The sequence below is a fragment of the Sorex fumeus genome, unplaced genomic scaffold (assembly GCF_029834395.1).
Source record: "Sorex fumeus unplaced genomic scaffold, SorFum_2.1 ptg000128l, whole genome shotgun sequence".
In the NCBI taxonomy this organism is placed as follows: Eukaryota; Metazoa; Chordata; class Mammalia; order Eulipotyphla; family Soricidae; genus Sorex; species Sorex fumeus.
The window spans coordinates 15,667,188-15,689,432 of record NW_026606185.1 but is presented as its reverse complement, the minus strand read 5'-3'; the positions used below and the strand labels follow the sequence as shown (position 1 = coordinate 15,689,432).

The 22,245-nt window shown below is 39.5% G+C and overlaps 1 protein-coding gene and 1 non-coding gene across 4 annotated transcripts in view; one reads left to right on the top strand and one right to left on the bottom strand.

The window, feature by feature from the left end:
- The window catches only part of ANKRD12 (ankyrin repeat domain 12), a 121,235-nt gene that overhangs the window by 63,823 nt on the left and 35,167 nt on the right, over positions 1–22,245 (top strand). Inside the window, exon 2 of one of the 3 annotated variants that reach the window (XM_056138280.1) lies at positions 8,291–8,370. The exons of the other annotated variants lie outside the window; for them this stretch is intronic. Within the exon in view, the coding sequence (XP_055994255.1) occupies positions 8,307–8,370 (64 nt within the window). The 5' untranslated portion in view covers positions 8,291–8,306. The remainder of the gene's footprint in view (positions 1–8,290; positions 8,371–22,245) is intronic. 3 annotated transcript variants of the gene reach the window in all.
- On the bottom strand, positions 16,767–16,869 carry LOC130045562 (U6 spliceosomal RNA). Its single transcript, XR_008795554.1, has one exon. It is a non-coding gene; the product is annotated as a U6 spliceosomal RNA (small nuclear RNA).

Sequence of the window (22,245 nt, the reverse complement as noted above, 5' to 3'; positions counted from 1 at the left end):
GGGGGGTGTCACACCCAGCAATGCACAGGAGTTACTCCTGGCTCTGCACTCTGCACTCCTGGCAGTGCTCAGGGGACAATATGGGATGCTGGGAATCGAACCTGGGTTTTCCTTGTGCAAGACAAACGCCCTACCCACTGTGCTATCGCTCCAGTATAAAAAGATATTTACAATGACTATTTAACAATACTCACTGAAAGATCTTACCAAGGAATAAAATTTGAAAGAGAGTCTAGCGTAGCACGATGCCTTGCTTCATACAGGTGTGCTTGGGATTGGAGAGCTAGTATAGTGGTAAAGGTGCATGCCTTGCATGTGACCAAGCTCAGTTTGATCCTTGGCTCCCTATGGTCGTCTGGCAGTGCCAGGTATAGTGTTGCAAGCCATCTGTTAACCTGCAGCACCGCAAGGCCTTAGTGGACCTGGCCAAGTTGGCTGAGAATCCCTGGGAAAGGCTACTGGGCATCCTGGTCACTTTTTTGGAGATCTCAAAAAACAAGTCCTTCTATAAAATGGGTAAAATTTGTTTAATAATAAATATTGTACCAGAATAGTACAATATTTATTTAATAATAAATATTGTACCAAAATAGTACAATAAATATTGTACTATTGGGCTACCAGAGAGGTAGCCCAATAGACTGAGTATATGATACGCATTTGAGATAACCTGTGTCCAATCCCTAGTACTGCATAGTCCATCTCCCAGAGTACTGTGAGGTGTGTGTCCCCCCAGAAAACAAAAAATAATCAAATTCTGATGAGCTTTGCAATTAAGCTGGCATGATACATTGTTGAGAGTGCTGGGGGGAGGAGGGAGGAAATTGTTAGGACATGTTAAGCTCCTAAGACTAACCAGAAATGCTGATATATTTATAAGCAAGTGTTATATATCTTGTGCAGCCATTAAAATGGTGTTTTCCATATACTGTATATGTCTTAGTATAAGGTGAACTACATTTCCCTCGAGTTTTTTGTTTTTTTTTTGTTTTTTTTTTCTTTTTGGGTCACACCCAGCGATGCTCAGGGGTTACTCCTGGCTCGTGCACCCAGGAATTACTCCTAGCGGTGCTCGGGGGACCATATGGGATGCTGGGAATCGAACCCGGGTCGGCCATGTTGGCTGCATGTAAGGCAAACGCCCTACCCGCTGTACTATCATTCCAACCCCCTTGAGTATTTTTTTTAAATGAATTTTGTAGTCTAAGTTAGACACAATGTGCATTATTTAAAGATATGTACTTTGGTATACACAGTGAAAATATGTATCAATTTAGAAATGCTATTTTTACAGTATTTTTAGGCAACATAATTACAATAATATTAACATTTATGGTCTAGATATACAAATTTACTGCATATACTCCCTCCATCCAAAGTACCCAAGACCCTTCAGCACTGTTCTTAGGTCACTTCCACTCTGCTAGAAATATCTGTCTGCTAGATGTATTCTCCTCTCACTAGAAATTTTTTTTTAATTTATTTATTTATTGAATCACTGTGGGAAAGGTTACAAAGCGTTCAGGTTTAGGTCTCAGTCATGCAAATATCAAACACATTTCCCTTTACCAATACTTATTTTTTCCCATGAAGAACCCCAGTAAGACCCCACCCCCCACCCCTCCCAGTCCCTGTGAGGCAGATGAATTCTAGTTAACACTCTATCTGCTTTGATTAGATTCATTGTTTCATTAAAAGATTCACCACTATGATTTAGAGTTTACCCCCCCCCCCCAATCAGACATGCTGAAAAAGCATTGTGAAATGATTTGCTTTCTACAGCTGGGTTCAAGAATTAAATGTTGGTTTTGGATTTCTGCTATTTTACTTATTGACCGTGGAAGTATTTCTACTGAAAGTCAGATAGTTCAGAAATTGGTTTCTGTGCTCTGGAGTCATGGCCGTGCTGGAGAGTCCCTCGTGGGGGGCAACTGGTGGCCTCGGTAGGGCATGAAGTGCGGACCGAAACGCCCCCCTTCCCATGAGGTTTTAGTCGCCCCCACACCCCCGGCTCATACCTGCTGTCCACAAGGCTCCCATGCGGCCACCATCTTTCTTTCCAGGGAGGAAAGGGCGAATGGGGCAACACTCTTTCCCCTCCAGACAGACATGATGGCCTGGATTAACGCATAGTCCGTTCACTTTTCTGCTCCAAGCTGCCGGGTTCTGCATTAAGTCCTTGTGCTTCTGGGGCCGTGGCTGTGCTGGAGAGCTGCTCACAGGGGGCAAATGGTGACCTCAGTAGGGCGTGAAGGATGGACCGGAACACCCCCTTTCCCATGAGGTTTTAGTCTCCCCCACACCCCCGGCTCATACCTGCTGTCCACAAGGCTCCCATGTGGCCGCCATCTTTCTTTCCAGAGGGAGGAGGGCGGAAGGGAGCAACACCTTTTCCCCTCGGGACAGACATGATGGCCTGGATTAACACATAGTCCGTTCACTTTTCTGCTCCAAGCTGCTGGGTTCTGCATTAAGTCCTTGTGCTTCTGGGGCTGTGGCCGTGCTAGAGAGCCACTCGTGGGGGGTACCAGGTAACCTCGGTAGGGCGTGAAGGACGGACCAGAACGCCCCCCTTCCCATGAGGTTTTAGTCGCCCCCACACCCCCGGCTCATACTTGCTGTCCACAAGGCTCCCATGCGGCCGCCATCTTTCTTTCCAGAGAGGAGAGGGCGAATGGGGCAACACCCTTTCCCCTCCGGACAGACATGATGGCCTGGATTAACGCATAGTCCTTTCACTTTTCTGCTCCAAGCTGCCGGGTTCTGCATTAAGTCCTTGTGCTTCTGGGGCCGTGGCTGTGCTGGAGAGCCGCTCGCGGGGGGCAACTGGTGACCTCGGTAGGGCATGAAGGACGGACCGGAACGCCCCCCTTCCCATGAGGTTTTAGTCGTTCCCACACCCCCGGCTCATACCTGCTGTCCACAAGGCTCCCATGCGGCCGCCATCCTTCTTTCCAGAGAAGAGAGGGCAAATGGGGCAACACCCTTTCCCCTCCGGGCAGACATGATGGCCTGGATTAACGCATAGTCCGTTCACTTTTCTGCTCCAAGCTGCTGGGTTCTGCATTAAGTCCTTGTGTTTCTGGGGCTGTGGCCGTGCTCCAAACTTAACTCTGATTTTCAGGGAGAAACGTTGGGTGGTTTACTTCCCATTGATCACTTTGTATATAGAGAGATGTCTGCGGCCGCGCGGTTTTGAGAAAAAGTCCTAGTTCCCGCATACTCGAGCTGTGCTTGTAGAGGCTTCTGGTCACCGGGGTTCCATCTGGGGGAGGCGGGATGCGGTACCTACCCCATCTGGGACTTCCCGATGATCTCGGCTCTTTTTGGAACCTGTTTTTTTCTTTTTCTCCGGGAGCTGTGGGTCCCGTCCTCCATGTGGCCCTTCCCTTTCAGAAATATTTTTTACTGTCTTATAAAAGGTTTTTGTAAAACTGCACACATCTATTTCCGTATTTTCATTAACACCAGAATGACCTTTAGCCATCTAATAATTTTTCATGTTCAGTTCCACCCATAATCCTTGATGCAGCACTTTAGAGATCTCAGTATATGCTAGCATAAGAAAAAACTGTCTCAAAATGAGCCATTTACTATTTGTGTTCTTTATAACATAATTATATTCCTGTTGTTATTCATGTTTATTTGGGTTTATGGGCCACATGTAGCAGTGTTCAGAACTACTCCTGGCGGTGCCTAAGGCACCGTATCAGAACTGGGATCAAACTGGGCTTCTGCCTACTGCTGCATACAGTCAGCCCATTGAACGGTTCCTCTGACCCCTATGAGCTTTTAAAATATGCAGTATTTAGGGGTTGGGTTGATAGTAAAGAATAGGGCATTTGCCTTTAAAGCAGCCAACCCTTTTTTGATCCCTAGCACCACATACTGTCCACTACCCTCGCCTTGAGTACAGAGCCAGGAATAGGTACTGAGTATCACTGGGTGAGGCCAAAACATTAGCAGCAAAACCTCCCAATGTGTTATTATGAAAATAAACATACAGCAGAAGAATTTTACAGTAATACCCTATACTACCCAAAGTGATGAAAATTCCTTATATCCCTTCATAATCACTTTCTGTTCCTACCTGTATACCTCAATGTCTTAATGATTTAGTTTATGCTATTAATGGTAAAGATGATTATGCAAAAATCACTAATGACTGTTGAATCTAGGAGGAACTTTTGATGTGCAGTATATTCATGTGACCGTCTTTACAGGAGAAAGAAAAATCCCATGATACATAGCAGAGAAATTCAGCAATACCCTTGTGCTCAAAATTAACCATCAAAAGAGAGATGTCATTTAGCTCCTGATTGACCCTTTTAAAGGATATAACTTTATGGCATTCTGAGAATGTATAACCATGAAGAATGTTATACTTTAAAAAAATTGCCAACGTGCCCCCCCTAAAAAAAAAAACGGCATGAAAGGTTTTTGTTTTTTTGTGATATTTTTGGCTTTTCAGGTCACACCTGGCAGTGCTCAGGGGCTACTCCTAGTTCTGTACTCAGGAATTAACTCCTGACGTTGCTCGGGGGACCTTAGGAAATGCCAGGGATCAAACCCTGGTGGGCCACGTGCAAGGCAAACGCCCTGTCCACTGTACTATCGCTCCGGCCCTGCCATGAAAGATTTTAAAATATCAGTATCAAGAAAAACCAATGAAAGCAGTGAGAAATGTTTCAGACTATCTAAAAAGATAACTAAATACATACCTGCTCTTAAACTTGGTCCAGAACTAAGGGGGGAAATGATTATAAAGGATTAGCTCATTTTAATAAGGAAAGTGAAGATAAATTAGCGTATCAATGTAAGTTAGTTGTGTTGATAACTACACTATGATGTTGAGAGTAACCTTACATATAGAAAATACTGACCAGAGTACATAAGAACTAGGGCGGGAGAAATAGCTCAAAGCACTGAGTTCATGCTTTGCATGCCAAAGGTCCATATTCCATTGCAAGTACCACAGGATCTCCTGAACACTGCTGAAAGTCACTCCCCCTCTATCATAGAAATGGGAGTAGCCGCTGAACAGTAGGTGTGATACCAAAACCAAAACAATAAAAATACATGTGGAATAAAGAACCTAATGTTTGTATACGTGCACACACTTAGCAAAATATAGAATTAACATTAACAGTAAGCAAAGCATATGTAGTGTTCTGTGTTTTTGACTTTTCTAAGTAGTAAATTGAAAATTATTAATAAATTTTAAAATGTAGTAGAATTTTATTTGGCCACTGAAGAAACCTAAAAGCAGTTACTAAGGCAATAGCAATGATCATTTCTAGTGCACAGGTTATATGTAATCTTATTTTCTACTAAAAGAAAGCCCTTCTTGGAAGAGAAATTTATAAATAGTAGGTCTTGTTAAAAGGTCCTAAGAGATTATTTGTTTCCACTGGCCAGAGGTATGACTTTGAGTTTTAATAAGGGTGTTAATTATAAAGATGTTGGGGGGGTGGGGTTGGCCGCACCCTGCCCTCGCTTGGTGCTTCATGGATCATGCGACTTAAGGGATTGAACTGAACTTGCTGTCTGCAAAGCATGTGCTCTAGTCCTTTGACTTATTTCCCAGGTCTGAACTGAGAAAGATGTGATTTCTTTTTGGTTTAATGCCCAGTAATACTTGTATTATATTGTAGCTGATTATAATTTGTGTGAGTGGAGGTGGGGGCTCTCTAGCAGTGCACATTAGTTTTGGGAGTCAAACCAGGGTTTTGGACATGCTAGACATGTGCTCCAACCTTAAGTTATCTCTGTAGCTCGTTCAACCATGTTTTTAGTAGCAATAGCTAAAATATGTTGTCACTAATCTATAGGGTTTAGTGTGATTGGTCACATAAATTAAGAGCTATAGGCATATCATGGACTGTTACATAACTTTTGGAAGTTTTGTCTTAGTGATGATCAGTTACCCATAGATTTTTCTGAGATACTTAAATTTAAAAAGTCAAGATGAGTAATCCTAATATCTCATTTTTTGCATAATGTTTTGGAAACCTGTAATGTATCGTTTATATGCATAAATATTTGTATAAAGTTTTAAAAGCGTGTATCAAAATCTGGAAGGTTGCACTAGGCTACAGGTAAAGCATATGTTGCAGGGCAAGTGGCAGAGGAAGAGAAGGTAGAACTAGAATCATATGGTAACTGGTTTACGCATAAATGTATACAGTGAAGTCATCTGTTACTCTGCATCCTGATTAGTAAGTTCCCTGCCTTTCCCTTTACAACTAAGTTTTGTAAAGTGCACTCCATCAAATCTGTGTTTGTTGGCATCAGATCTGGTCTTCTGACTGTCAGTTCCTTTGGTTGTATTTTTAGTTTCTCTATAGAACTTGACGATTTTGATTGTGCTCTTCCTAAAATTTTCCTGAACTGCTGGGACGTAATTCTCTCCTGCTTTCAGCTTCTCAGTCTGTGCCCATCTCAGTTTCCTTCTAGAATCTCATCTTCTTGTCTTCTCATTCCTATCCCATATAATGTTTTTATGGTGAGGGCTTCAAAATATCTCTTGAACTGGGGTTGTAGCTCAGTTGGAGAACATTTGCATATGTGTGGTCCTAGGTTTCATCTTTGGCACTGAAAAAAAATAAAACAAATCAAAACATTGTTCTCGGTTTGAGATGTAGTTCAGTGGTAGAATACTTACCTTGCATAGTTCTGGCCCCAGATTTGGTTCCCAGCAATATAATATCTTTAGGTAGATAACTTGTAGATATCTTTTTCCTTCCTTTCTCTTAAATTCTGAAGGCATAAATTTAGATTCCTGTTGGATTTTAGAGCTCATACAGAAATCAGTGTAGTTGAATAGAAGAACTTCCTTTTTTCTCCCAGTTCTTTTTACCTAACTCAATATTAGCACCATTCAGCTATGTATGTGTTTTATTATTTAAGCACTAGGGATGTAGCTGATTAAAAAATGGAGATACATAACCATCTGACACCTTTTTTTTTTGGTTTTGAAGTCACACCACTGATATTCAGGGGTTACTTCTGGCCGTGCTCAGAGTACCATATGGGGTACTAGGGATCAAACCAGGGTTGGCTGTATGCAAGGCAATCACCCTACCCACTGTACTATAACTCTGATCCCTGTCATTGTCCTCCCATTGTTCATTGATTTGCTTGAGCGGGCCCAGTAACATTGTGAGACTTGTTACTGTGTTTGGCATATTGAATACATCACGGGTAGCTTGCCAGGCTTTGCCGTGCGGGCGAGATACTCTCGGTAGCTTGCCTGGCTCTCTGAGAGGGGCGGAAGAATCGAACTCGGGTCGGCCTTGTTGACTGTGGGCAAGGCCAACACCTTACCAGCTGTGCCATCTCTCTAGCCCATCACTCTGATCCCTAACACTATCAATTTCTGATTTTTTTTTCTTTTCAATTCACATCCTGTGATACTTAGGGGTTACTCCTGTTTCTGTCCTTAGGAATTACTCCTGGCGATGCTTGGGGGACTATATGGGATGCCAGGAATCAACCCTGGACTGGCCTTGTGCAAGGCAAATACCCTACCCACTGTGCTATCACTCCATCCCCTCAATTTATCTATTTTAAAACATTTGTATGTATCTACCAGTTACAAGGTGGAAGTCATTTGAATATTTTTGTGCTCTGTGAAAACAGGAAAATTTTAAGACTGAATTGTTTTTATTCATAATTTTAAAATAATGTATTTAACAGGCACATAAAGCCAAAATTTAAGTATACTAATCTGTGCATGATATAAAACCTACAGCCCTTATTACTGAGCTCTCTGTTTTCTAGCCTTGATGACAGACTTGTGATACAATGTGAGAGCAGGTTTTCAGGAGTCTGATTTTTTTTTCAATTTTTTTATTGAATCACTGTGAGATAGACCCTTACAAAGCTATTCATGATTAGATTTCAGTCATACAGTATTCCAATACTTTTTCTTCCACCAATTTTCACAACTCATGGGGCTAGAGATGGTGAGAATAAATCAGGAAAATTATTATAGCTGAAACTGACTTCCACAAGAATATTGAAAAGATCTGAAAATTATTTAAAAATTGTATGTGGTATATTCATTCACTCATTTATATGATAATAGACTCTTTAATGTTCTCCAGAAAATAGTGATTGTGAAAAAAAAAAGCCAATTTATAAACGTTCTCTTAGAAGTGCTATAACAAATTTTCTCTGTAGAAGGAATAAGGCATCTTGCTTGATTGTAGTGGAGCACCACTTCTAGAACCTTTTTATTTTCACTGATTTGTGTCATATGTTCATCAGCTATGTATTGATTTTACAGAATAATTATTTTCCACATGGTGAATGTGCGGGAATTATTGCTTGATCAAAGTCCCTCAAGGAATGAGGCAAAAATCATCAGTAAGTATCCTAAAAATTTTGGAGTTGCTAAAAAAACTGATGAAATTGCCCAAACTTTATTGCTTAATCTACATGAGGTCCTTGTTAGGCCCTTTATGAAAGCTTATCTGATCTAAATTCAGAATGTAATACTTCATTGAAGATGAATTAAACTGCCCATACATGGTTGTATGTGTAAAGCCTGATAGCATTGTCACCCATCTGGTAAATCACGTCATCCATGTGACAGATACGTTTTAAATGATAAGTTAGAAAATACAGCCAAAACTATGACTTTCAGAACTTAATTTGGAATAAATGAAAGAATGTTATATATATGTCTTATTTTAAAATATGATTTATTCCATGGAATAATGTGCTTTATGCCAGTGCCACTCAAAGTAACAGTTTTACAAATTGTTACCAATAAGGAACATGAACCAGTATGTAACTTTCTGCATAACTTCCTTCATCAAAAAAGGAGGGAAATGCTTTGAAAAACATGTCAGTTGAACATGTGCTGATCATAGTTAATTTCTGTTTTTGGTATAAGGTTTTTATTTTATCTCAGATTAATAATAACAGTTTGCCTCCTGTTATCAATTCATAAACCACACAGCAGCAGTTTTCCAGTATATTTCAGACATTTATATTATTGTTGCAGGAGTATATGTCCTGCTTGGTACAACTTACTTGTGTAAAAATATTTGGCACTTTTAAGTCTGCATAATTTTTTAGTTGTTTCCCTCTCTAGCTCTGACCCCTTTCCACTGTCTTTTCATTACATTTCCTATAGGAATTCTAACAGCATTTGCTAAAAATAATTGCTTATTTTTACCTTGTATAGAATTCCATCTTAATCAGAGAGCTAGATCATAAAATACTCAAAACATAATTGTGAGGGGTCAGAGAGCTAGTATACCAGGTAAGATGCTTTCCTTGCACACATAGACCCAGGTTCAGTTCCTGGCACCATACCACCAGGAGTGATGTCTGAGCACAGAGCCAGGAGTAAGCCCTGAGCACAGCCACATACTGGCCCAGAAGCCAAAACAAAGAACCCTAATTATAATAATAAAAAATGAGTAGCTCTCTGTTAGCGTCATGCTCTCCAGTGCCAATCACTCGTTGCCGAGTAGAGATAAAATCAAATAGATTTTATTAGAGTACGCATTGAACAAAATGGGAAGCATCATTTATGATTATAATCCAAAAAGTTATTTTTTCGGTGGTGATGGAGGGTACCTAGTATTGAATCCAGGCCCTCATGCATGCAAGGCATATGCTTTACCACTGAACTACTGTTTCTACCCTTTGCCTTTTTTTTAGCTTGACTATCAGTTATCTCGCCCACCTTTTGGGTAACAGATAACTGCTATACATTTTGCTTATTTTCATAACTTTAAGCAAGGAAATGCTACATTATCATCAATAAACTACAGTAAAACTGATTAAGAAGTTTAGGTCGCTGATATTTTGTAACCTTTAGTTTTTACTGAGGTGATTTCTGTATTATAAATAAAACACATAGAATGACCAGTATTTTGAGTGTTACTAACATTCTCATTAAAACAATAAACTATAATTTATAATATATTTTATCATTTATGAAATTTATTTTCTGTTTTTTATTTCAGAAGTTAGAAAATATAACTTGACACATGCACATATGGAATTACAAGTATTTTGCAAATTAAAATACCAAGACATAGGTTTTTTTTATCAAAACATACTAAAAAATGTAAGATGAATTTTGTGATTTTTGACCACTTACAAGTAGAAAAGAATAATCATTTTAGGATGCTTTTGCCTTAGAATTTAAAACTATATTCTTAAATAGGTTTTCTTGAAAAAAATATAAACATATTTGATCACTTGAAATTTAGACTTGCTAGAGCATTTTCTAGATTAAAGGAGATTGTATATCAATAGAATTAAAATGAAAGATTTATTGAACCTTTAAAGAGCACTTTTATCGCTTGAGCAATAGCACAGCGAGTAGGGTGTTTACCTTGCACGCAGCCAACCCGGGTTTGATTGCCAGCATCCCATATGGTCCCCTGAGCACCGCCAGGAGTAATTCCTGAGTGCAGAGCCAGGAGTAACCCCTGTGCATTGCCAGGTGTGACCCAAAAAGCAAAAAAAAAAAAAGAGCACTTTTATCTCTTTGTTTTCTTAGTAGCATTTTAAGATGACTTCTTCTACATAGGTTAGGTAACAGTTTGGACATGCCATAGTTTATTTATAACCCAAGAACCTTAACCAGAATTATTATTCAATTCTTGATTCACTATATAAAATTGCTGAGGTGCTGGAGTGATAGTACTGTAATAGTTGTTTGCCTCGCATGCGGCGTACCCAGGTTCAGTCCCCTGAGTACCACCAGGAATGATCCCTGAGCTCAGAACCAGGAGTAAGGTCTGAATACAGCTGAAGAATAGCCCAAAAAACAAAATAAAGTAAAATTGTTGAGTAGCAGCAAGCACTGTTTTTATTTTAACACCCGAAATTCCCACATCCCTCTGTGGGATCCGTGTTAAGAAGTGAAAGGGTACTCCGTTACTCATTTTGTATTGAAGGCTGAGTATAGCATGATAGGCATTGAAAGAATCTTTTATTTCGTGATTAAAAGAAATAGTAGTATAGTGTTTTGCATGCTCTGCTTTTACCTTCTGCTTTGCCATATCCGTCATGCACTCTCCACATAAATCTAAATGTCAGGTTCTCCACTTTTCCAGATATCATATTTTTCTAACAGAATTTCATATAAAAACTCTACAGTGTTCTTATCTGAAAGTCAGTATATTTAAACCAGTACCTATTTTATCTTGGATTTTGTGTGGATTAATTTTATCAACCTGGTTCTAAACTTAAGAATTTTTAATTCTAGTGGAGGATTTAAAATTTTTTAAAGATCATTGTGGGGACTGCAACTGTCCATTTTCTAGGGATCTTGTACCAGGTATTGAACACACTACTTCCAAGAAAACATGTGCTCTACCACTTGAACCATTTATATCCTTTAGTTTTTATGAAAAACATGTAAAATTAATTGGAGAAAAGGGGAAAGAAATTACCAAAATTATTGATACTACATTCATTCTTTAGCAATAGCAATAAAAATAAGTTTTGTGGGTTTTTTATTCTGTAGTAAAAAAGTGGGAAATAGTTGCAAATGAATTTTTGTATCTGCAAATGAATATATTAAACATCTTAAATATTACATAAAATAAGCTTGCTACTTTAGTTCTTTGAGGTTTATATAAATATGATAGTCAAAGAATTTTAGTTACACTTACCAAGAATATGTAACACTTCTTATTGCAGTTACCAAAATGGGTGAGTTTTTTTTTTTGTTTTAAAATGGTAATTTGATAATTTTTCTTAACTTAATTTTTATCCATTCCTAGCTTAAAGTGAGTCTGTCACATAACTGTGGCAGTTGAGGTATTACCAAATAGCTTAAGATTAAATTCTGTAAAGAGTACATTTGGGGGGCTGGAGAGATAGCACAGCGGGTAGGGTGTTTGCCTTGCATGCGGCTGACCCAGGTTCAATTCCCAGCATCCCATATGGTTCCCTGAGCACCGCCAGGAGTAACTCCTGAGTGCAGAGCTAGGAGTAACCCCTGTGTATCATCAAGGTGTGACCCAAAAAGAAAAAAAAAAGTTTATTTGGGCAGAACCTTAAACAAAGGATCTTTGATTTTAAAATGTTTCTTACATATATTTAAATGAGTTCAGCCTTAGTGAATACCATCTTCTGCAATAGAATATTTTGTCTAGTTATGATTAAAAGGACCTCCATGTAACATTTATATTCATATCTATAATGGAGTAGCTGAGACTGGGTAATTTTTATCAGTTTTCTTTAGAGACATCAGAATTTTTGTAGTGATACTAGTCATATTTTTCAGGCTGGGGGGAAAAACCTTCATTAGGATATTATCAAGTTCTGCTACATTTTAGTAGAAAGACAGTATATAAGAAGGAATATATAGAATGCTGTGGTTTTTTAATTTTACTTCTTAGGTAGGCTTTTAGGCTTTACTTTTTGACTTAGTATTTTCCACTGTTGATTATGTTGTTTTTCAACTCACCCCTAAACTTTTAGCTAATTCTCCTGTGTGATAATGTGGTCTCTTTGGTACACTTATTTCTAAATGTCTGTGGCTATCTTTCCTATAATATATAAGTAAAATAACTTACTATATGACAATTGAGGTTTAGAAATGGAATTTTGGAAGAAACTATAAAGTTACATATTCCCTTTCTCTAAGTGATGTTTCAATTTAGTATAATATGTAAGCTGTAAAGATTGTTTCCTAGAATTAAGGTGTATTTTTCTCGTACTGCGCTCTCTCTCGCGCTCTCTCTCGCTCTCGCTCTCTCTCGCTCTCTCTCGCTCTCTCTCGCTCTCTCTCGCTCTCTCTCTCTTTCTGCCTTTTTTTATTTTCTTTTTGAGTCACACCCAACAGTGCTGAGCATATCGGACCAAAGGGGACCATATGGGATGCTGTGGATTGAACCCGGGTCAGCTACAGGCAAGGCAAAGTCCCTATCTAGTAGTAGTACTCTTTTGCTAGGTAGCATACATATAACTAATTTTTAAGTAGATTCATGCAGAGTGAACTGTTGTAGACATAAAACATAATTGGTAGACAGGCATGCATCAGTTGTGAAATATTAATAGAGTGATGCCCCAGGGAATTCCTGCAGTTTAAATCAGCCTTTTTAGGGAACATTCTCAGCAGAAGACTGAGATTAACAAATCACAGGTCACCATATAAAAAGCTATTCACTTAAGCGATAAGTTGTAAAGACTTTCCAGACTAAGAAATGAGTTTTTCCCTGTGTCATTATGCAGAGAAATCCAAAGGTTTGAGGAAGATCAACTGAAAGAAAAATGAGCCAAGGTGAACTAACTCAAGTTACCACTATCACTTTCCTCCCGTTGTTCATCCATTTGCTCGAGCGGGCCCAGTAACGTCTCCGTTGTGACACTTGTTATTGTGTTTTGGCATATCAAATACATCATGGGTAGCTTGCCAGGCTTTTGCCGTGTGGGCGAGATACTCTCAGTAGCTTGCCAGGCTCTCCAAGAGGGTCGGAGGAATCAAAACTGGCTCGGCCAGGTCAGCCCGTGCAAGGCAAACGCCCTACCCACTGTGCTATTGCTCCAACCCAACTCAACAGTTGATCCTAGAAAATATAAACAATATTAGGAGCAGAGGGTAAAATTTCAGTACTCTTGGAGATTCTAAAATGACATTTTATCCACTATACTCTTGGAGATTCTAAAATGGCATTTTATCCACTAACCATAACAAACGGTTACTGTGGGGAAAAAATTAGACCAGGAAATCCTTGGAATTGAAAGTATTTATCATTAGCAAATAAGTAATGTAGTATAGGATTAAAGACTAGGCTGGACATAACTAAGATTTAATTTTAAAAAAACCTAAGAGAAGGGGAAAAAATAAAACCTAAGAGAAGGGAAATGTATAAAGTATGTTTTTAAAAACAACTGGAAATATGAATAAAATATTGATAAAATAGTGTATACATTTTTTGAAGATAAACTGATTTTTAGTATGAAAAGAAAATTTAAAATAAATCAGGAAAGTAGAAAACCTATTGGCTCCAGGAAGATGGCTTGAAGGGCTGGAACACATGCTTCACAAATTGGAGCCCCCCCAAAAACAATCCTCAGCACTGCACATTCCCTTCAGCACCTCTGGGAATGCTTCCCTATGCTGCAGATGGTGGCCCCGACAGGAGCAGATTCAAAAATCCAAAATGGCTGAGAATATGAATTTTGCCTCTAATAAAAATATTATTATCCTTTTATTCTGTTTTAATAACTGCAACTGCAAAAAATGTTCCAAGTATATCATTTGAAAAAGATGTACTTGACTGATTCGGAGTTAAGCTAATGATGTCATAAAAGGGTGTCAGGCAAGGTACCTCTTCCTTTTCCTCCTCATTTCTATGGGGTAAGATTATACACCCAAAGAAAATGTGTAGTGGAGAAATGGTTGGTGCAAAATATTTAAAACAATGAATGCTATTTAAGAAAAATACATTAAGCATCCACAAACACTGCAGTAACCACTTATTTTTCAGTGTTCTAGAACAATCACAAATTATTCCAAGGAACCCTAGTACTCTACCACTTCAGTTTCAGTGACTATTTTTTTTTAATTGTAACACTTAACTTTAAAATCATCCTTCCCTGAGAACAAAAGGGAATGCCCTGCCACAGAGGCAAGGTGGGATGGGGGGATGGGGGGCGGGAGGGATACCGGGATTAGTGGTGGTGGAGAATGGGCACTGGTGGAGGGATGGGTACTCGATCATTGTATAACTGAAACCCAAGCACAAAAATTTGTAAGTCTACAACTGTACCTCATGGTGTTTCACTAATAAAAATTTTTTTAAAAATAAAAATAAATAAATAAATCAGGGGAAAGTCTACATCTAGATGTCATTTCTACAAGAACTTATCACTTATCACGGTCCTCCCGTTCATCAATTTGCTCGAGCGGGCCCAGTAACGTCTCCTTCGTGAGACTTGTTGTTACTGTGTTTGGCATATCGAATATGTCACAGGTAGCTTGCCAGGCTCTGCCGCCGTGCGGGTGAAATACTCTCGGTAGCTTGCCAGGCTCTCCAAGAGGGGCAGAGGAATTGAACTCGGATCAGCCATATTGGCTGCATGCAAGGCAAATGCCCTACCGCTGTGCTATCGCTCCAAGAACAAAATTTTTAAAAATCTGGTAACTCCCAGAATTAGAGGAAAACATTGAGGGTTGCCCACAAGGGAAAAAGGCTGGTATCAGACTTCTTATCCTTAATTATGTTGTTAGAAGACAGATTGAACTCCCATTACAATATTCTATGAAAAATTATTTTAAACCTAGAATTCATTCTCAGCCAACTCTCACATTAAGTATAAGGGCTAAAGAAAACATTTTTGGGAGTTGAAAAGATAGTATAATAGGTAAAGTGCTTGCCTTCCATCTGACTGACCCACGTTTGTGCCCCAGCATCACCAAATTGTGACCCAAAAACCAAATAAAAGGGGCAAGTGTGTCCTACCACCCTTTTTCCCACCATAAAAGTCAGAGCTTTGTGAAGAATGTTACCAAAAGAGTAAACAGTACACATAGAGTGTGATTAAATTTGTGGGGTTCATTGTAATATGCTGATGATATATGAAGGCTTATAATCTGACCTGGTGAGAGGCTGGAGTGGTAACACAGTTGGTAGAGCATTTGCCTTGCATGCAGCAGACCCGGTTTCCATCACTGGCACTTCCTATGGTCCTCCAAGCCTACCAGGAGTGATCCCTGAGTGCACAAAGCGCAGCTGGGTGTGGATCCCCTCTCCCCCCAAAAAAAATTTTTTTTTAAGTTACAGACTAAATTTAATGCAAGCAAGAACATATCATGATTTGTGAAATCTAAGCATATTTTCTGAAATTACAATGATGAATTTTCCTTTGGTCAAGTAATTTAGAAGATACAAGATAGTCCTAGGTTCAGAAAGTATTCAGTGGGTAAAGTGCTTGCCTTGTGTGTACGTAACCCAGGTTCCTTCCTTGGCACCAGCACTGTATTTGGTCCTCCCAAGTGATTCCTCAGTGCAGAGCCATGAGCATATACACCAGTTGAATTTGAATAAAAACATTAATAGTTTTTTTTAATTGAGTCACCGTGAGATAGTTATAGACTTACAAACTTGCATGATTACGTTTCAGTCATACAATGATCAAGCACCCATCCCTCCGCCAGTACCCATTTTGCAACACCAGTGTTCCCAGTACCCTTCCCGCCACCCCCATCTTTTCCCACCCCCTGCCTCTGTAGCAGGCACATTCTCTCTCTCTCTCTCTCTCTCTCTCTCTCTCTCTCTCTCTCTCTCTCTCTCTCCCCCCCCCCTCTCCCTCCCTCCCTCCCTTCCTCTCTTCCTCCCTCCCTCCCTCCCTCCTTTTATGTATTGTGGTTAGCAATACAGGTACTAAGAAGCCATCATGTTTGGTCCATAGTCTTCTTTCAGCACATGTCTCCCATCCTAAGCGATCTCTCCAACCATCATTTAGGTAGTTGTTCTTTCTCTATTCCAGCTGCTTTTTCCCCCACCTTGTGAAGCCAGTTTTCAAGCCATGGTGCCATCCTTCTGGCCCTCATCTCTACCATCCTTAGTGTTAGTCTCCTATTATGTTACTTTATATTTCACGATGAGTGCAGTCATTCTATGTCTGTCGCTCTCTTTCTAATTTCACTTAGCATGGTACTCTTCATGTCCATTCATTTACAAGCAGATTTTGTGACTTCATCTTTACTAACAGCTGCATAGTATTCCATTGTGTAAATGTACCAAAGTTTCTTTAACCAGTCGTCTCTTCTCGGGTACAAAAATATGGAACGCTTCATGAGATTGAGTGTTATCTGCACAGGGGCCATGCTTATCTTCTCTGTCATTCCAATTTTAGTATATGTGCTGCCGAAGTGAGCACCATTAATACTTAGAATATGCTTAGGGGCATGGTTGATAATAGAGAAATTAAGATACTTTGCAGTAAAAAGAGAGCTTAACACTGAGTACATACACAAAAAAGGGCTATTTGTATTGTTTTGAAAATAGAGGTTTTGACGACGGCAAATTGTAAGCATCATTTTATCTCCCACACCTTTTATAATGGCATTAATCATAAAAGCTCAGCTTTTATATGTGAGACTTTGGGTTCAAGCCCTAGCACTTAGAGGAGTCAGGAATTCTTTAGATTTTAATTCTTTTTTACTCTACTAGTTTGAATCCCCAGAGTTCTTATTATTCTGAGCAATAAAAAGACGTGATAAGAGAGACAATTTTTAAACTAAGTTTTCAGCAGGAATTATTTCAAACATTCTGTTCCACATATAAGTTGTAGAGACTTTTAAATCATATAATTAAAACTGCAATTAGTAACTTAATCACCAAGTTTATGTAATTGTATTCTCCCTTCTCTATTCTGTAGGCATTTCCACTTTCACTTCTCTGAAAAGTATTAAAACGTATATACAAGTAGTAGTCAAATCATGACTAGTATTTTCTACGAGAAAATATTTAGTCTGTGTCACTAATATAGGAAAATCGCTACTTATTTCACTCTCTTACAACTCTTCCCTCATTGCCTTCCCTCATAACAACATGAAAAATATGTATTACAGGCTAGAGAGGTCCCTCCTGCATGCAGGACTCTTGGATTCATTGCCCACACCATGTGATCCCTAGGCACCACCATGTGTGGCACTCCCCCCTACTCCCTCAAAAGTGGAGGAGTTTTGATTTTTCTTTGGCTTTATTTTGTTTTGTTGGGAGTGGGTGCAGCTAAGGGCCATACGCAGTGGTGCTCAGGTCACTGTGTGTGGTGCTGGACATCAGAGAGGACCTGACCGTATGCCAACAATGTATTCCTCCATCCACTAATACCTGTTTAAAGGTCATATATTTTCCTTGTATCTCAATAATAAAACAAGTATCTGAAGTTGACTGGAGTTTTTTGAAGTGCATGTTTTGAACTTGGGGGCTTACACATGCAGGGGAGATGCTTCCCTGCTAAGCCGTATCTCCAGATTCTTCAGCTCAAGTTTTTATCATAAACAATTAACATGATACATTTCCCCCTCTTTTCCTAGGCAATGATTTAGTATTTATTATATCAATACCCTGTCAGATGTGTTCTGTACACACTTCATAAGCTAGGTTTGTGTAGTGCTTATCTCAGTCCTTCTCCAGACCTGGGTCCTTCTCCAGACCCTGTTGAGAACTAGAGAATCCTTGTGTCAGCATATAACTGCAATATGTTTTTTTTTTCCAAAAAGTTGTTCACAGTATCTGATTACATTCAATATTTTAACACCAATCCCATCACCATTACACCTTTCCTCCACCTTTATTTCGAGTTTTCACACCACCGCACAAGCCTAACCCAAAGGCAGATGCTAAATAATTTATTTTGTATTGCTTGCTATGAATAATTGACTAAAATGATTCAAAGAGGTTTCCTTAGACAAAAGTGTATGAAAATTATATCTCATCTTGGAGCCATTAAGCCCCTGAATTAGAAATTATTAACATGTTGTTAGAGTTTGAGTCTTGCGTGCTAATATGTGTGTGTACATATATATGTATATATATTTTCATCAAGATTGATTCTCTTCTACTCACAACCCCATCAAATGTGGTGTGCTACTCTTGGTATATCAGTGGCATAATTGTGTCCTGGAATTCTACAATTTTTTCATAGGGTGCTAGAACAGGAGTTAATTTTTTTTTAAACTGGATGGTGATTTGGGGGTTGAGAGGAATCTCTGCAGTGTGTGCTCTCCAACGAGATTTATTTGTGAGTCTGGATCATGTCCATTAAATGCACTTTAAGTGGTGCCCAGAGGCAGTTTGTGGGCATGACTGACAGGAAAGTGGAAGTGCAGGGAGATGTGTGGAGGCCGGCGCATTTTCAGCTCTAGAAGCTTGGAGATTTTCCTTGTACCTGGGTTTTTCGGCAGATTCAGTCTCATGCTAGGGGGGAGGTGGGGCTTGGGGTGAGCCTGTGTGCAGTGTGCTTTTAATAGCTGAATGATGCATGTTACTAAGTGTGCCATGAATTTATCTTCAGTATAATACTTTATTTTCAATATAGTACATGTTTTCTATTGGCAAAAATGCATGTTTAGAGTAGCTAGTGTTTGGGAGTTTTTAAATTCCCAAAATAATTTTTTTATTTTCTACTGTACATTGTAACACATTTAATAGGTTAAATACTATTATAAGTATTTTAATGTTTTAATACAGAAATATGTACGTGCAAAAAATAAGTAGTATGTTAGTAAATTTACTTACTACTCAGCACTAATAATTACCATCTTACGGTAGCTGGAAATATAGTATAACATGTAGGGCCTTACCTTGTAGACTACCAACCTGGATTTGATCCCCAATACCCTGTAGGACCCCCAGTTCATGTCAGGAGTAAATCCTGAGCACTGGGTGTGCTCCCCTCAAAAAAAATTTTTTTAAACCATTTTACTACTCTCCCTAATTGTTTTTGAAGTAATTTCATTGGGAAATTACTTTCATTGGTATCTGTTAAAAAAAAGAGGAATGTTTTAGAGATTTTAGTATCTCTGAAAGTAAGGCTGGTGATTTGTTTTTGGGTCACACCCAGCATTGTTCAGAGCGTAATCTTGGTTCTCTGCTCACAGATCACTCCTGGTGGCCTGGGGGGCCATATGAGGTGCCAGGGATCAGATCTGGGTCTGCTGTGTGCAAGGCAGACACCCTGCCTGCTGCACTGTGGCTCCAAGCCTAGTCAGTTTTACCAGAGTCTAGACTTCGCTTATTCTATCTTCATTGTTTCACTGAAGAAAAAATATTTTTTCAAAGATTTTCTTCTATTTCAAATTTCATGCTTTACATAGGTTGAAAACAGGCTAGTGCTAAACTAGTTGATTTTTCTTTGTTTGCATTTGGGGCACAACTGGGGAGAGACCACCGCTGGCAGTGGGTCAGGGGACTATACAGTGCTGGGGATCAAACCTTGGTTGGAGAGAGGCTGAACTGCCTTACCCCCTGAACTGTCATTCTGTATATAAGTTACTGAGCTGCTTATCTCCATGACCACTAGTAGAAAATATTTTCTAGTTAAGTAAATAGGAAACCATAAAGAGCAACTGTTAGAATGCACGCAGAAGCTTGGGGAGAAGAAGTAGAAGACTGTGACAAGAAGGAATGAAACCTGGGAGACAGTATAGAGCACACTAGTAATTCTAAGCAAGAAGCAGTTGTGGAAAGGAAAGTAGTGAGTTGAAATTTCTATCTTTTTTTAATTTTTATTTTTATAAAGTTATTCACAGTATTTGATTGCATTTAATATTCAAACACCAATCCCACCACTATTATGCCTTCCCACTACCATATTTTGAATGTTCCTGAATCCCAAACCCTGCCGCCAAAGCAGAACCAAAATAATTTATTATGAATAATCTGCTGAAAATGATACAAAAAAGGTTTCTTAGAGGAGAGTGTGTGAAGATTATGCTTCACCCAGGAGCCATTAAGCCCTTCTATAAAAGATTAACAACATGTTAAAGCTTGTATAAGTGAGCATTGTGTATGTGTGTGTATACACATACACACATTGTGTGTGTGTATGTGTATACACACACACACATATATATGCATATATGTGTCTATAAATGTATTTCCCCCTAAGATTGTTTGCCTTCTACTTTAAACATTATCAGATGTGGTGTGCTACTTTTGGTATATCAGGGGTGTAAAGTATGAGATGTCCAGGAATAGATTGACTCATGGGTGACATTCATCCGAGCATATGGAGAGCAGTCGTGAGCATGGCAGCAGTTACTTTCTGGAGGTTTTCAGCTACCCGTCCCTCCACCAGTGCACATTCCCCACCACCAGTCTCCCCAGTATACCCTCCCCCCCCCACCCCCCACCTCCATGGCATACAATATTCCCCATATTCTCTCTCTACTTTAGGGCATTATGGTTTGCAATACAGACACTGAGAGGTCATCATGTTTGGTCCATTATCTACTTTTAGCACACAACTCCCATCCCGACTGATTCCTCCAGCCATCATTTTCTTCTAAGTGATCCCTTCTCTATTCCACCTGCCTTCTCCCCTCCGCTCATGAGGCAGGCTTCCAGCTATGGGGCAATCCTCCTGGCCCTTGTATCTACTGTCCTTGGGTGTCGGTCTCATGTTATTCTATACTCCACAAATGAGTCCTTTAAAAACTAGAAATTGAGCTGCCATATGATCCCACAATACCACTTCTAGGAATATATCCCGAGGATGCAAAAGACACAGTAGAAATGACATCTGTACCTATACGTTCGTTGAAGCACTGTTCACAATAGCCAAAACCTAGAAACAACCCAAGTGCCCTACAACAGGTGACTGGTTAAAGAAACCCCGGTACATTACACAATGGAATACCATGCGGCTGTTAGGAGAGATGAAGTCATGAAATTTGCTTATAAGTGGATAGATATGGAGTATCATGCTAAGTGAAATGAGTCAGAAAGAGAGGCACAGCTTTTCCTCTTTAAAAAAGGCACAAGACAAGGATATCCATTTTTTTAAAAAAAATAACGTAGGAGTACTGCTATTTGTTCAGCCATTGATTAAGCTGTTTGAATTGGGCATGAACTCCATATTACTTTTTTTATTTTATTGTATCACCGTGAGATAGAATTATGAAGCTTTCATGTTTGAGATTCAGCCATACAGTGATGGAACATCCATCCCTCCACCAGTGCTCATTTTCCACCACCAATGTCCCAAGTATCACCAGACACACACACACACACACACACACACACACACACACACACACACACACCCCGCAGTCTTCACCCTGCCTCTATGGCAGACAATTTCCCCAGTACTCTCTCTAATTTTGGGCATTAATTTTGCTCGAATTTTCCCACCACCATTCAAGCCTACCTGCCTAGGGTAGACTAGATAATATATTTTCCATAGCTCATTTTGAATATCACAAGAGCTCGCGTGGCCACAATTGTAAATGTAAATTTCTAGATTGTAAATGGTTGGGTTCCAGAGACATCTCTGTATGGCACTAATCCATTTGGGGATTCAGTTGGGAGTCTCTGTGCCAGGGCTGTTGGTGTACTAAGATGAAGTCCGGAGGCAAATTGTAGGTGTGACAGCCAGTCTTCTGAGCAGGCGGTGACCCGGGAGGGACAGCCCGGGTCCTCTGCCACCATGAGGCCTGAGTTTTAGTCCTGAACCCGCATACCTGGGCCTTGCTTGTGAAAGCTCTTGGACACCAGGATTCCATCTGGAGTAGGTGGGGAGACTGTA